This window comes from Ovis canadensis, chromosome 15 (assembly GCF_042477335.2).
Source record: "Ovis canadensis isolate MfBH-ARS-UI-01 breed Bighorn chromosome 15, ARS-UI_OviCan_v2, whole genome shotgun sequence".
Taxonomy (NCBI): Eukaryota; Metazoa; Chordata; class Mammalia; order Artiodactyla; family Bovidae; genus Ovis; species Ovis canadensis.
Genome location: NC_091259.1, coordinates 26,052,479 through 26,069,118, shown reverse-complemented (window position 1 = coordinate 26,069,118; position 16,640 = coordinate 26,052,479). Strand labels below are relative to the sequence as shown.

Genomic DNA, 16,640 nt, shown 5'->3' with positions numbered 1-16,640 from the left:
CTTGGCAAAACTCTGTTAGCTTTTGCCCTGCTTCATTTTGTAGTCCAAGGTTAAAGTTGCCTGTTACTGGCATGTACCTCTTGACTTTGATTATGCTCAAAATCCTTCAAGCTAGGGTTCTGCAGTATGTGAACCAAGAACTTCCAGATATACAAGCTGTGTTTAGAAAAGGCAGAGGAACCAAAGATCAAATTGCCAACATCCACTGGCTCATAGAAAAAGCAAGGGAATTCCCCCAAAAAACATCTACTTCTGCTTCATCAACTACACAAAAGCATTTGATTGTGTGGATCACAACAAACTATGGAAAATTCTTCAAGAGATGGGAATACCAGACCACCTTACCTGTCCTCTGAGAAACTTGTATGCAGGACAAGAAGCAACAGTTTATACCAGACATGGAGCAATGGACTGGTTCAAAAGGCTGTACATCGACACTGTGCTTATTTAACTTATATGCAGAGTACCTCATGGGAAATGCTGAGCTGGATGACCCGTGAGCTGGAATCAAAGTAGGAAAAATGCTGCTAAGTCACTTCAGTCGTGTCCGACTCTGTGCGACCCCATCGACGGCAGCCCACCAGGCTCTCCCGTCCCTGGGATTCTCCAGGCAACAACACTGGAGTGGGTTGCCATTTCCTTCTCCAATGCATGAAAGTGAAAAGTGGAAGTGAAGTTGCTCAGTCGTGTCCAACTCCTAGCGACCCCACGGACTGCAGCCCACCAGGCTCTTCCATCCATGGGATTTTCCAGGCAAGAGTACTGGAGTGGGGTGCCATTGCCTTCTCCCAGGAAAAATATCAAGTAGGAAAAATGTCAAAAAATATCAACAACCTCAGATATGCAGACGATACCACTCTAATGGCAGAAAGCGAAGAGGCACCAAAGAGCCTCTTAATGAAGGTGAAAGAGGAGAGTGAAAAAGCTGGCTTAAAACTCAACATTCAAAAAACTAAGATCATGGTATCTGGTCCCATCACTTTATGGTAAAGAGATGGGGGAAAAGTGGAAGCAGTGACAGATTTTATTTTCCTGGACTCCAAAAATCACTGCAGACAGTAACTTCAGCCATGAAATTCAAAGACACTTGCTTCTTGGAAGAAAAGCTATGAGAAACCTAGACAGCATATTAAAAAGTAGAGACATCACTTTGCTGACAAAGGTCCATATAGTCAAAGCTATAGTTTTTCCAGTAGTTGTATATGGATGTGAGAGTTGGACCATAAAGAAGGCTGAGAGCCAAAGAATTGATGCTTTTGAGTTGTGGTGTTGGAGAAGACTCTTGATAATCCCTTGGACAACAAGGAGATTAAACCAGTCAGTCCTAGAGGAAATCAACCCTGAATACTCATTGGAAGGACTGATGCTGAAATTGAAGCACCAATACTGTCACCACCTGAGGCGAAGGGCCAGCTCATTGGAAAAGACCTTGCTGCTGGGAAAGATTGAGGGCAAGAGGAGAAGGGGGCAACAGAGGATGAGATGGCATCACTGACTTGGTGGACATGAGTTTGAGCAGGCTTGGGGAGATGATGAGGGACAGGGAGGCCTGGAGTGCTGCAGTTCATGGGGTCGCAAAGAGTCAGACATGACTTGGCAACTGAACAACAACAAAAATCACACTCTAAATTTATGTTGATTTGTTTCTTATTTTTCCCCTCTGCTCATTAGAATGTAATGTTCTTGAGGGCAGGAACATCTTTATCTTAACAATGTACATGTAGTTTCCAGAACATTTCTTAGCACATGCTAGACTTTCCATAAATGTTTGTTGAATGAATCAGTACACTGACATGTATTCTGGTTTTAATTCTTAAAGTTTTTAAATGGATTTCCTGTGGATCCTTTCTAAATAGACAATCATCACTTATAGTCAGTTTTTGCTTCTGAATGTTTTACTTTTTCTTCCTTTATTGTATTTGGCTAGAACTACCAGAATAATGTTATCTGATATAGGTAATTGTAGATACCTTTGATTTGTTTTTGCTTTGGTTACTCACCACTGATTATGACACTGGTATTATTTGGGACAGACATTCCTTACCACAGCAAGGGAACAGGCTCCTAATCCTAAGAATTAGGATTTAAAATTTAGTTTAAATAATTAGCTTAGTTCTAACAAAAAGCAGTCTTGAATTTTATTAGAGAACTTTTGATCAAATGTTATATTGATACTTACTTTGAACTCCTAATAAACTATGATAGTATTAAATCATTCTTGCATCTGGAATCGGAAAAGGCAATGGCACCCCACTACAGTACTCTTGCCTGGAAAATCCCATGGATGGAGAAGCCTGGTGGGCTGCCATCTATGGGGTCGCACAGAGTCAGACACAACTGAAGCGACTTAGCAGCAGCAGCAGAAGCATCTGGAATAAATTCTACTTAATCCTTTAATATTAAAGGATTGCTATGTTTGATTTACTGGCATTTTTCTTTGGAATTTTTTATACTTCTATAGTCACAAGGGAAATTGTCCAGTCTTGTTTTTTTGTTTGTTGACCTAGATGTCTCAGATATTACTATCAGGATCACAGTAGATCTATATAATGTCCTGGTATGTGTTTTACCTCTTTTGAGTTTTGGGCAGAGTTGCAGCTATTTGTACAAATCTCAGAGCCCATTGCTCCCCATCATTGTCCTTCAGGTGGGATGGGAACAATGAAAGCCCCTTCCATAAAGATGTGGGGTGAGGCAGAATGTTTAGGACTAGGATGAATAATAAGTGTGTGTGTTGCTCCGTGTCTTAATTTGGCAGGTCTTTTGAGTTTTATCACCTAGAGTTTGAGATCTAGGTCTCACATATATTGAATTCTGACATGAAAGAACAGGAGGTTCTTGTCCCTTTGCCTTATATAATGCTTTGGAATCAGGACCATACTTCTGCTATCAGTCCCAGCAGGTCTCAGTGGCTTGTTTAAATACTCCAGGAGTCTTTATAAATTTTGGATTGTGTTTCTATTACCCCAACAACCATAATACCACATTATCCTAGGTAGCTGTATGCAGCCATGTGACGGGACATTATAGAAGACTATTCAATACAGTGTCATACATTAGATATAAATGGAAAGGGGGAATATCAGTTATTTTCAGTTGCTCAGTCATGTCCAACTCTTTGCGATCCCATGGACTGCAGCACACCAGGCTTCCCTGTCCATCACCAACTATGTGAACATATAAGTATATGAAGAGGGAATATATAAACATATAAATAAAAATATTAAATATATAGTTGTGACTGATTCACACTGGTGTACAGCAGAGACCACTAAAACATTGTGAAGCATTTATCCTCCAATAAAAATAAATAAATAATATTTTAAAAATAATAGTAGTTGGATTATAGATAATTATACTCTTTTTTCACTTTTCCATACTCTTATATTCTTACACAATGAAGAATATTTGAGGGAACAGTCATTCCTTCTCTTTTCTATGAGGGAACTTCCATAACTGAAATAACATCCCAGCCTCTCTACTTCATATTTGTTTACTCCTTCTTAGGGTAGATGGAGAAGAAAATCATCTGGTGAGAAGATGGTTGTTGTTGCTGAGCTTCCCCAGTGGTCCAGGGGTTAAAAGAATTTGCCTGCAGTGCAGAGGATGTGGGTTCCATCCCTGGAAAGGAAAAACCCCTGGAGGAGAGCATGGCAACCCACTCCAGTATTCTTGCCTGGAGAATTCCAAGGACAGAGAAGTCTGGCAGGCTACAGACCACAGGGTCACAGAGAGTTGGGTGTGACTGAGCAACTGAGCACGCACAGACACTGTTGTTACCATTCAGTCACTAAGTCGCATCCCACAGTTTGCCACCCCATGGACTGCAATGTGCCAGGCTTCCCTGTCCTTCACTGTCTCCTGGAGTTTGCTTAAATTCATGTTCATTCAGTCAGCGATGCTGTCTAACCTTCTCCTCCTGCCCTTAATCTTTCCCAGCATCAGGGTCTTTTCCAATGGGTCAGCTCTTCGCATCAGGTGGCCAAAGTGTTGGAGCTTCAGCTTCAGCATGAGTCTTTCCAATGAATATTCAGGGTTGATTTTCTTTAGGATTGACTGGTTTGATCTCCCTGAAGTCCAAGGTACTCTCAGAGTCTTCTCCAGCACCACAATTCAAAAGCATCAGCTCTTTGGCACTCAGCCTTCTTTGTGGTCCAACTCTCACATCCATAAATGACTACTGGAAAAACCATAGCTTTGACTAGATGGACCTTTGTTGGCAAAGAGATGTTTCTGCTTTTTAATATGCTGTCTAGGTTTGTCATAGCTTTTCTTCCAAGAAGCAAGTGTCTTTGAATTTCATGGCTACAGTCACCGTCTGCAGTGATTTTGGAGCCCAAGAAAATAAAATCTGTCACTGCTTCCACTTTTTACCTATCTGTTTTCCATGAAGTGATGGGACCCAGTGCCATGACCTTATTTTTTTTTAATGTTGAGCTTCAAACCAGCTTTTTCACTCTCCCTTTTCACCTTCATCAATAGGCCCTTTATTTTCTCTTCACTTTCTGCCATTAGAGTGGTTATCATGTACATATCTGAGGTGTTGGTATATCTCCCAGTAATCTTGATTCCAGCTTATGATTCTTCCAGCCAGGCATTTCACATGATGTACTCTGCTATAACTAATCTAGACAGTGTATTAAGAAGCAGAGACATCACTTTGCCAACAAAGGTCCATATAGTCAAAGCTCCAGTTTTTCCCGTAGTCAGGTATGGATGTGAGAGTTGGACCATAAAGAAGACTGAGTACGATTGATCGCAAGAGGAGAAGGGGACAGCAGAGGATGAGATGGTTGCATGGCATCACTGACTCGGTGGACTTGGGTTTTGAACAAACTCAGGGAGAGAGTGGAGGACCGGAAAGCCTGGTGTGCTGCAGTTCATGGGGTTGCAAAGACTCAGATGTGACTTAGATACTGGACAACAAGAACTCTGCATATAAGTTAAACAAGTGACAATATGCAGCCTTTACATACTTCTTTCCCATTTTTGAACCAGTCATTTTGCTCTATGTCCTGTTCTAACTTCTTTTTGACCTGCATACAAGTTTCTCAAAGGACAGTTCATCAATGATGAACTATCAACAGTTAAGAATTTTCAACAGTTATTGAGATCCACACAGTCAGGGGTTTACCATAGTCAATGAGGCAGAAGTAGTTTTTCTGGAATTCGCTTATTTTCCCTGTGATCCAACAAACGTTGGCAATTTAATCTCTCCTCTGCCTATTCTTCCCTGGCTTCCTGTGGCTCAGATGGTAAAGAATCACCTGCAATACAGGAGACCTGAGTTTGATCCCTGGTTTGGGACGAGTCTCTGGAGGAGGGCATGGCAACCCACTCTAGTATTCTTGCTTAGAGAATCTCCATGGACAGAGGAGCCTGGCAGGCTGCAGTTCACAGGGTTGCAAAGAGTCTGACATGACTGAGGAACTAACTAAGCACACGATTGCCTATTCTAAACCCATTTTGTACATCTGGAAGTTCTTGGTTCATATACTGTTGAAACCTAGCTTGAAGGATTTTGAGAATTACCTCACTAGCATGTGAGGGCTTCCCTTGTGGCTCAGATGGTAAAGCGTCTGCCTACACTGCGGGAGACCCGGGTTCGAGCCCTTGGCCGGGAAGATCCTCTGGAGAAGGAAATGGCACCCCACTCCAGTACTCTTGCCTGGAAAATCCCATGGACGGAGGAGCCCAGTAGGCTACAGTCCATGGGGTCACAAAGAGTCGGACATGACTGAGCGACTTCACTTCACTTCACTTCACTAGCATGTGAAATGAGTGCAATTGTGTGGTAGTTTGAACATTCTTTGGCATTGCCTTTCTTTGGGATTGGATTGAAAATTGTCCTTTTCCAGTCCTGTGACCACTGCTGAGTTTTCCAAATGTGTTGCCATAAAGAGTGCAGCACTTTAACAGCCTCATCTTTTAGGATTTGCAATAACTCAGCTGGAATTCCATAACCTCCACTAGCTTTGTTTGTAGCAATGCTTCCTAAGGGCCACTTGATTTCATACTCCAGAATGTCTAGCTCTAAATCAATGATCACACTATCGTGGTTATCCAGGTCATGAAGACCTTTTTGGTGCAGTTCTGTGTATTCTTGCCACCTCTCCTTAATCTCTTTTGCTTTTCTTTGGCCCTTACTGTTTCTGTCCTTATTAGGCACATCTTTGCAGAACAAGTTCCCTAGATATTTCCAGTTTTCTTCAAGAGATCTCTAGTCTTTTCCATTCTATTGCTTTCCTCTATTTCTTTGCATTGTTCATTTAAGAAAGCCTTCTTATCTCTCCTTGCTCTTTTCTAGAACTCTGCATTCAGTTTGGTATATCTTTCCCTTTCCCCCCTGCCTTTCACCTTTCTTCTTTTTTACAGCTATTTGTAAAGCCTCCTCAGATAACTACTTTGCCTTCTTGCATTTCTTTTTTGTGGGGATGGTTTTGGTCACTGACTCTTATACATTGTTAGGAACCTCTGTCCATAGTTCTTCGGGCACTCTGTCTATCAGATCTAATCCTTGAATCTATTCGTCACCTGCAGTGTATAATTATAAAGGATTTGATTTATTCTTATCTGAATGGCCTAGTGGTTTTCCCTACTTTCTTCAATTAAAGCCTGAATTTCACAATAAGGAGCTGATGATCCAAACCACAGTCAGCTTCAGGTCTTGTTTCTGCTGACTGTATAGAGCTTCTCCATCTTCAGCTGCAAAGAATATAATCAATTCGATTTTGGTATTGACCATTTGGTGATATCCATGTGTAGAGTCATCTCTTGTGTTGTTGGGGTGTTTGCTATGACCAGTGTTCCTCGGGTGTTTGCTATGACCAGTGTTCCTCTAGCAAAACTCTGCTCGCTTTTGCCCTGCTTCACTTTGTACTCCAAGACTGAACTTGCCTGTTATTCTGGATATCTCTTGATTTCCTACTTTTGCATTCCAATCCATGATGATGAAAAGGACATCTTGTTGACTGTTAGCTCTAGAAAGCCTTGAAGGTCTTCAGAGAACTGTTCAATTTCAACTTCAGGATCAGTGGCTGGGGCATAGACTTGGACTGCTGTGATTTTGAATGGTTTGCCTGAGAAACAAACTGCTATCATTCTGTCATTTTTGAGGTTGCACCCAGGTACTGCATTTTGTACTCTGCTGTTCACTATGAGGACTATTCCATTTCTTCTAAGGGATTCTTGTCCACAGTAGTATATATAATGGTCATCTGTATTAAATTTGCCCATTCCCGTCCGTTTTAGTTTACTGATTCCTAAGATGCTGATACTCACTCTTGTCATCTCCTGCTTGACCACGTCCAATTTACCTTGATTTACCTACCTAACATTCCAGGTTCCTATGCAATATTGTTCTTTACAGGATTGGACTTTAGTTTTACCATGGACACATTCATAGCTGAGTGTCATTCCTGTTTTGACCTAGTCACTTCAGTCTTTCTGGAGTTACTAGTACTTGCCTTCTGCTCTTCCCCAGTAGCATATTAAACATCTTCCAACCTGGATGGCATATCTTCAGTGTCCTATCTTTTATCTTCAGTGTCCTATCTTTTTGCCTTTTCATACTGTTCATGGGCTTCTCATGGCAAGAATACTGGAATGGTTTGTCATTCACTCCTCCAGGGGACCACATTTTGTCAGAACTCTTCACTATAACCCATCTGTCTTGGTGGCCCTGCAAGGCATGGCTCATAGCTATATTAACTTATGCAAGCCCCTTTGCCTTGACAAGGCTGTGATCCACGAAGGTATGGTAATGTCTAGAATTCCTTGATCCATGCTTTTTGACTCGATGAAACTATTTCATTAGAAAGCCTTAAGCATTTGGTGGGCATTCTCCCTACAACCTTCCTAGCACCAATTATATATTTTCCCCAGCTCCAAATCTCCCTCTGTCACTCTGCCTTAAGGACGAGACTTGGAAATATTGGTACTAGTGAGCCCACGTGGCTGCAGAACTAAGTGGCATTCTTTCATCAACTTAGCAGTAAAAAAGCTCAAATTTTGTTGTATTCTTATTTTTATTTTTCAGTTTTCCCCAAACCCCAATAAATAGATAGTACTTTTGTTGTCAGAGAAAATGTTACTTTTAAAGTTGTAGGCTGCTCTGTGCATGAACATTGTTAACAGATACCATTTATTGAGCATCAACCTTGTTACCTGCTTTATGTGTATTTTTGCAGCAATTTTTTAGATAATCATATAAGGCTGGATCTATTACTATCCTTGTTTTCATAAAAACAACAACAACTACAAAAACTAGCATTCAGAGAATTTAAGCGACTGTTCTAATTTATATTCTGTAATTATGTATTCAGAATGAACCAAAAGGGAATTTCCCACCTAGATTTGCAACACTATTCACTGGACAATTAGTATAGTGAAAACTGAAATGAACAATTGTGTGAGCTCCTGGTAACTCCCTTCTCAGAGTTTTCCATCTCTTGTTTACTAATAAAGGCCTGTCTGTTGAAGGAGAAGATACCTCTGAGAAAAACCTATCTAAAATCTACAGAGATGATTTTAAATGGCTTACTGCAGGCATAAGTGACTTTAGGTATCAAAAATTCAGAAATTCAAGCAAATATGTGATCAGTACTTCTCTTGGCTGGATGAAATAAGTGTCAGTGAAGAGAAAAAACAAACAAAACCAAGCCTTCTGCTGGAGATTTGGCCAAGAGATTGGAGAAAACAGGGGACAATGAGAGATTTCAAGATCATTGCTATCTATCTAGCTGCTACTATCAAAAAACCAAACTGATCGGCCTCTCTAGCTGAGAGGCTGGGCAGGAGGTTGTCAAGTTTACCAGATACTAAGGATGAAAACAGCTGTTTGGAGCTGGCTGAGCCCATAAAACAACCCGTTGAGAATTACTTTTACTTTACTATACAATATTTACTGAGCGCTAAATTTATAGTTCCACAGAAACTGCCTGTATGGTTTCCAAGGCAACCTCAATGCCTTATAAATTTTTCAGTATAAAACCTCAATATAAAAATTTCTCCATCATATGCCTCCTTATGCCATAACCCAGGGCTGAAACATGCCTGGGTGTTGACGTCCACAATGGCCATTCGAGGTTCTAAACACAACTCCTACTCTCTGTCTATGCTTTGCTCTGGCTATCTTATCTAGTCTCAGGATTTTGGCAATAATCTTTAAGCAGCTGACTGCCAAATCTACTTCTCCACCCCTGTGTCAAGAATTTCCAATCCCACATTTTTCATTTTTGCTCAGTATCTCCACATGGATAAATTGCAAGTAGCTCAAACTCTATGTCTAAAACTAAACTCCTGATCTTTTTTACAAGCCTTATGATTCCATAATCAAAAAGACTACTCTCCTTTAATATACTTCTCATGACACCTTGCATCATCTTTGGCCTCTTTCTTTCTTAACTCCAATATCTAATGAGTTACCAAGTCCAACCGTTATCTTTGGATCCCACCCTTCTTCCTATCCCCACTTCCACCGCTTAGTTCTGATCCTCCTTCCCCTTTCATCTGCATCCGCGTTCGGATCCAACAGGACCTCTTGCCGCCACCCTCCCTCTACTTTTTCTTACCAACTGCTGCCAGAATCATCATCCCAAGGTTCACTTTCAACTTTACCATTGTCATTCTTAAAACCTGCATTGTCTACTCATTGCTTGCACAGTAGAGTCCAGATTTTTCAGCATGGCAGTCATCATCAGGGTTCAGCCTTGTTTACTCTATGTCCCATGTCCTACCTCAGGGGTTTTTCAACCTTTTCAATTATTGTCCCCCAAGGGGTCTTTTAAAGTTTTTTTTTTTTTCCTTAATCTTCCCTCTCATGACATTTTAATGCTATAGCTGTACTGTCTGTTTATGAACTGGGTGTGTCTCTGTACTTTACATTTTAAAAGTAAGATGTTTCTGCCCTCTAAGAACCAATTATTGCTCCACTAGAGAAGGAAATGGCAACCCACTCCAGTGTTCTTGCCTGGAGAATCCCAGGGACTGGGGAGCCGGGTGGGCTGCCGTCTATGTGGTCGCACAGAGTTGGACACGACTGAGGCGACTTAGCAGCAGCAGCAGCAGGGACAATATTGTTCCTATTTAGAATGCATACTTTAACCAAAATACATCATTTACCAATCTCTGGATATGCCCCTATTTTCTCCAGCTTCCAAATTTTTACTCACTTTAGCCATTAGCCAAAGGAGTTGAGGGACTATGAGCAGATTCCTAGAATCTACTTCTGGTGTTCAGTGCCCTGCTCCCCTAGCCTGGAATAGAGTCACACATCTCCCCTGCTACCCTCCATTTCTTCTTACTGAAATATGACCCTTCATGTTGTAACTCAAATACCATTTCCTCCCCCTGAAGCACTCAGTTGGAACTAACTTCTTCCTTCTGTGCTGTAATAGGACTTACTTTATACATCTATTATGTTCTTCTTTGTTATGGAGTCATTTTTGCATTTGTGTTATCACCCTCACTGTATTATAAACTTCCTAAAGACAAGGATTATCTTCTTCACAGTGTATGTTGTTGTTCAGTCGCTCAGTCATGTACAACTCATTGCAACCCCACGGACTGCAGCAGCACGCCAGGCTTCCCTACCCTTCACTATCTCCCAGAGTCTGCTCAAACTCATATCCATTGTTGACAATGCCATCCAACCATCTCATCCTCTGTAGCCCCCTTCTTCTCCTGCCCAGCTGGAATTCTCTCACCTTCACTAGCTTTGTTCATTAGTAATGCTTCCTAAGGCTCACTTGACTTCATACTCCAGGATATCTGGCTCTAGGTCAGTGACGACACCATCGTTGTTGTCCAAGTCATTAAGACCTTTTTTGTATAGTTATTCTGTATATTCTTGCCACCTCTTCTTAATTTCTTCTGCTTCTGTTGAGTCCTTGCCTTTTCTGTTTTTTATTCTGCCCATCTTTGCATGAAATGATCCCTTGGTATCTCTAATTTTCTTGAAGAGATCGCTATTTTTCCCATTCTATTGTTTTCTTCCATTTCATTCCTCTTAAATATTGTTTACCTAAGAAGGCCTTTTTCTCTCATCTTGCTATTCTTTGGAACTCTACATTCAGATGGGTATATCTTTCCTTTTCTCCTTTGCCTTTTGCTTCTCTTCTCAGCTATTTGTAAGGCCTCCAAAGACAAACATTTTGCCTTGTTGCATTTTTTTTTCCCTTGGGGATGGTTTTGATCACAGCCTCTGTCCATAGTTCTTCAAGCACTCTATCAGATCTAATCCCTTGAATCTATTTGTCAATTCCACTGTATAATCATAAGGGATTTAAGTCATATGTGAATGATAGTTTTCCCTACTTTCAATTTAGTAAAAATGAAATTCAAATTGACTGCAAATTCAAAATAAGGATCTCCTTATTGCAAAATTCAAAGTGTATGGTGCTTCCTTATAGTAGATGGAAATCAATTAATTGCTATACCCAGAAAAAAGAGCCTGTGTCCACATTTTTAAAGTTCCATAATTATGCTGAATAAATGAACACACTAAAGAGGAAAAAATACAGACATCATGAAGGAGACACATTCCTAAACCATCATTAACGCAGAGATTATTTATAAAGGAGTTCTGTGAGTTGTACAACATTAGTGAACTGAATTAGTTCCTGCTTCACCGAAGTAACAAATAGACACCCACGGAAATTTATTTAAATGGTTACTTGCCTAGACATATCTTAAATAAGGTGAATAGAGGATCTTGAGGCCAAAACATAAATAACCATTTTTGACATGTTTTTGTTACAGATACAAAATCTTTATTATGGTTTTTGCTGTGAAAAGGGATGATGTACATGGAAGCAAATTTTAAATGTTAGTAACCATCACCACTACATAAGAAGTGACCAAATTAAGGCTTTGGGGCAATAAAGTTGATCTGATGAAGTTATTGTGTGCAAAATGAAGCCAAAGAAACAAAATGTTTTCTGAAACAGACTTGATAATTTTAAAAATGTATATTTTTGAATATATTTAGAAATTTCCATCAGATCTTGGAATAATGCTTTCTAGGGAAAGCTATTTCTGTGGTTTCATAGGATTACATTTTACTTTAGCCAGAGGATTAAGATGTTTTAAAGTGGCACTTTTATTACTTCCCTGAAACTGTTTATTAAGATTATCAAATCTTACAGAAAACTACAAACAGGTGCTTTTTAACCATCCTTTGGGTATGTCCTCTCCTGAAATACCATAAACGGTTTTGATTTTTCTAAAGTCTGAGAATGACTTTGCGAAACAATGAGCTGCAGGTATCTGAGAGGTGGGAGACTCGGCAAAAAATTAATTTCCAAGGATAAACTAAATTCAGCCTTGCGGCTGTATAAGTTCAATTCTCCTGGGTCTTTCTAAAAGGAATAACCCTCCTGCCAGTTCTAAAGCTCCTAAGCGCAATTCTATTTCCTATGGGCTCTTTATTAGAAACGAGAATTTGTCGTGAAACTCTCTTTTTCACGCCTACTAGTCAAGTTCAAGTTTTGTGGGCAAACAACAGCCAAAATAAATACGCTGGAGCCAACACTCAAGCCTCCGCCCCACTTCGGGGCTAAATTATGTGTAGGCTTGTTAGTTAAACAAGTTTGATACCGGGTGGAGGAGGGACAGGCAGGAGCTGGGAATGGCCCGCCCCTTCGGGATGGGATTGGTTCCCTCTCCCCCTCAGCGGTTCATTTTGCATCTCGGTTGGATACGCTGAGAGAAATATGTCATTAAGGTGTCATCAAAATTAGTCCTGTAGGTGTGGGCTGCTCCCTAGGTTTTAGATTTTCAAAGGGACGGGCTTCATTGGCTCTGAAATCAAGCCCCTGAAACTGGTCTTCTGTAGCTTGAGAAATGTCACTGTAACAGGAGGCGCCAAGGAGCTTAAGGGTAATGCACACACAGTAGAGAAAATGACGAAAGTTCCTCAGGGGTTTGATTGCAGTTTCCTAAACGATGAAGAAGCCAGGAAGATCCTTCAGGTGCTGGAAAGAAATGAGGAGCTCCAGAGAGCAGAGAAGGAGAGGATCAGGTACCGAGCTAACTCTTTGTTCCCTCGGGTCTGGTGCACAGTTGAGGGGGGGCCCGCGGGGTCCACCGAGCCCGGCGCGCGCGGAGCTGTCGCCGGGCACCTGTCTGAGGCTCGGGGACGTGCAGCCTCCGCCCACGGCGCGCGGCGCGGCAGGGGGAAATCTGAAGAACCTGGGAGGCCTGGCGGGTGCTCTTTCCAGACGCCGCCTCCCAGGCAGGCTGGTCGGCGAGCTCCGCTCCCGGCGCGCGGGGCGCGCCCTTGCCCTCGGCGTGCGGGCGGGCGCCTCGGCGCGTTTCTCTCCGCGTGGGTCCCGCGCGGCTGCCCCGCCCCTCGGCCGCGACGCGTGGGCGGCAGTCGCTGCTTGCGGTCAGTCCGAGCGCGGCGGCAGCGCGGCGGCAGGTCGCTCAGGTGTCCTCCAAGCCGCCGCGTGGCGTGGGCCGGGCGGACCCGTGAGACGGGGCGGGGAGCGCGGTCTTGGCCGGCGCGGACCCACGTGTTTGCAGAGTCCTCCGGGTCGTCCACTCTCGCCGCACACACTCTTGGAGAAACCTCCCCCTCTCCACCCACGGGGCCAGTCAGCAAGGCCCAGGAGAGCTGGCACCTCACTGAAGGTCAAGTGTTTCCCGCCTCAAGAGCTGGAGTTCGAGGAACTAGCCAAACGGTGTGGAGTGAATTTAGCTGGAACTGGGGACCCTTGGGGTCGCTGCAATGGTTTGATCCCCTCGTGTGTGGTGCTTGGGGAAGATGAGTTGCTGCAGACCTTCACCCTTGACCTTATTGTGCGGTGTTACAGATGAGGGATTAAGTTACCAGGGAATGAAATCCGGAGATAATTGCCTGAGATATAAAGTAACCATTTTTTTTCTGCTGGGGAAGTGTGGGATAAATCCTGGAATGAATTAAAGACTTTCTTATCTGTCCTGGATTAAACCTACCCAAGGCCTTCTCCAGTGGACTGTGGAAAAAAATTCAAAGTATCAGTCTCGGACCAGAAAGTGTGGCATTGATTGGAATTTAGAAAGCCGTATTGTTTGTGAACAACTTGTTAGTGATCTAAGTTCTGTGTTGCGACTTTCTTCCAGGCATCACACTTACCCACCGGGCAATACCCCAATCAAAAAACCTCCAAAGATACTCTTCACATAGGGAAACCCTTGCTGGTTTTTTAGAAGCAATTAGAATACACTGGGCCCAAAGCCCTGTCTTCACCAGATATGGCTAAGCCCACCCCCAGCCCCCAGAAATGACTCCTGTGGGGAGAAATAAATATTTGAAGTTTGAGGATGTGTATTTCATACCGTCATAATCTGCCATTAGAAAAACAGGCTCTATCATTTCCTCAGACTGCAAAAGTGTGCCCTACTGAGCCCAGTATATCCATACACACACACAGACGCTTGTACCCACATGTGGGCACATGCAATGTACACAGGCACACCCAACCTTGGAAAGGAGAGCTTTGCAGTTTGTTTTCAACACACACTCCAAAAGGACTAAGAAACTGGTTGCTCTCAGTGTGTGTTCTTGGAAGTGTTTGTTGTTTCTGGAGAGGATTGGACTTCTTAAGTGAACCCAGTATATTTGGGGGGAAAGTGAGGGTAGAATTAGGAAATAATGTGGAGGGTAGCTTCCACTGAAGATGTTATCAACATCCTGCTAACTGTTCATGAAGTATAGTTTTTAGAAATACTAATGTCATTTATTTTAAAATTCAAGGAAATTTTGACTTTTTGTATTTGACCTGATGCTTGCCTTGTTGTATTTTCTATATAGCAGCCTATGGTGCCCGTGGCAGCTGACCTTAGAGGGAAGTGGAATTACACTTGGGTGGCAAAGGCCCTTAGGCTAGGCTTTAGAAGGAAGCCTAAAACACACTCATATCCTAACTGGAGCATCAGCAGAAAAAGCCATAATGCAAAGACAAAATCAATACTGTTAACTACTAAACAAACTTTGAAAAATAATAATAATAAATAATTAAATGACACCATTAAAACAGAAAACTAATTTAAGGAAAGCAGACACTTGAGCCCAATGCTCGAGGCAATTATTTCTACTATTTTATTTTCCCCTGGTTGATTCCTGAGTCCCATTGTCAAATACCTATCACTGGATAGCAGTCTCCATGGGATTGCTCTGCTAATGAGCTCACAGGCATCAGTTTTAGTAGCAGATACTGGCATGCAGAAAAGGCCTGTAATGACATATCAACTTGGTTCTTCTGCTCAATTTTTTATCATCATATTTTCCTAATCAAAAGTTAAGACACATGGCATATAAATCAAGGGTTTTATTTGGCAGAAAGTACAACAGTCCCAAGAGATGCTCAGAGGCCTTTTTAACTATACTGAGAAACAGTCTCCAGATCTCTTGACCAGGACAAAAAGAAAAGGGGTTAAATGTGGAAGCTTCGGATGTTTGCTGGTTGAGGCCTGTCTATGATAGCATTGAGCTGTCTACAAGACAACTAAGAAGTATCCTACAGTTAGAAATATAGGACTACAGTATCATGCAAGGCCAGAGGTATCCAGAGGTGGATCTTAATGGCACAGAACTAGCTGAGTTCACTGTGCAGGAGATTGTAGCCCCACCTATAGAAGTGAGCTTCCCCTGATCTTCCTTCATTGGTACCAGAACTCTCTGACTCCACCTTACTGGGGAAGTATTTGCATTAAATATTATAATGTTTCAAATATATGAAGAGTTTATTCAAAGTTTTAAGAAAACCTGAAGATTCAAGTTGTTAAATAGGCAAAACATAGAAATAAATAATTTATGCTACTGTTTGGAATATATCCAAACAGTGAACAAAACATATGGGAAAATGTTCACCCTAACAGTAATTTTAAAATAAGAAAATTGGAGTAATCTCATGATACTGTGCTACACCTTTAAAAATAACAGAAAAGACTTCGTGAAGTGAAGTGGATACATTCTACACGTTGTTAGTGGCATTTTAAATTGAATACTATCTTTTTGGTGAACAATATGCTAATACCTATGAAGACGTGACTTGCTGTTGACCTAGTCATCCAATTCTTGGATGTTTCTCATTAGTAGGAGATTGAGGTGGAGAAGATGACCACACGAACATTTATTAAGTGCTTCCTTTTAGGTAATAATAGTTATTATTGTGATAATAATAATAATAGCTAACATTTATTGGTCTCTTACTATATACTACGTACTGTATTAAACATGTTATATATATTTAATTAATCCTCTCAATAACCTCAGATACACACTTTAATTCCATTTCACAAAGCTGGAAACAACTTAGAAACAAAACATAGCATATGTTATGTTATGTTAGAGGAAAAACAAAACATATACTCTCAGATATTGCAGTTTTACCTGTAAGCAAAAGAGTGGGAATTTTTAAATCTAAGTAAGAGTGCAGTCATTACAAAGGACAGTTATGAAGATATCATTATGTTCCATCCAGTGTAATATTTTAGTTCCATATTTCTGACTACCTTGGTTGTTCTGTACGCACCTCAAGCTTTTCATGGATGGAGTGGTGGAAAAATACGTATGAGGCATTGTTCTGTGAAAAAGCAGAACACAAAATACTGCTTATGTTATTATTTCAGTTTCTTCTGGGCATCTGGGCACATGC

The 16,640-nt window shown here is 41.5% G+C and overlaps 1 protein-coding gene across 1 annotated transcript in view; it reads left to right on the top strand.

Moving 5' to 3' along the window:
* The first annotated feature begins 12,695 nt into the window (after positions 1-12,695).
* Positions 12,696-16,640, top strand: part of EXPH5 (exophilin 5) — a 95,320-nt gene continuing 91,375 nt past the window's right edge. Inside the window, exon 1 of the mRNA XM_069554957.1 lies at positions 12,696-13,021. Within this exon, the coding sequence (XP_069411058.1) occupies positions 12,903-13,021 (119 nt within the window). The 5' untranslated portion in view covers positions 12,696-12,902. The remainder of the gene's footprint in view (positions 13,022-16,640) is intronic.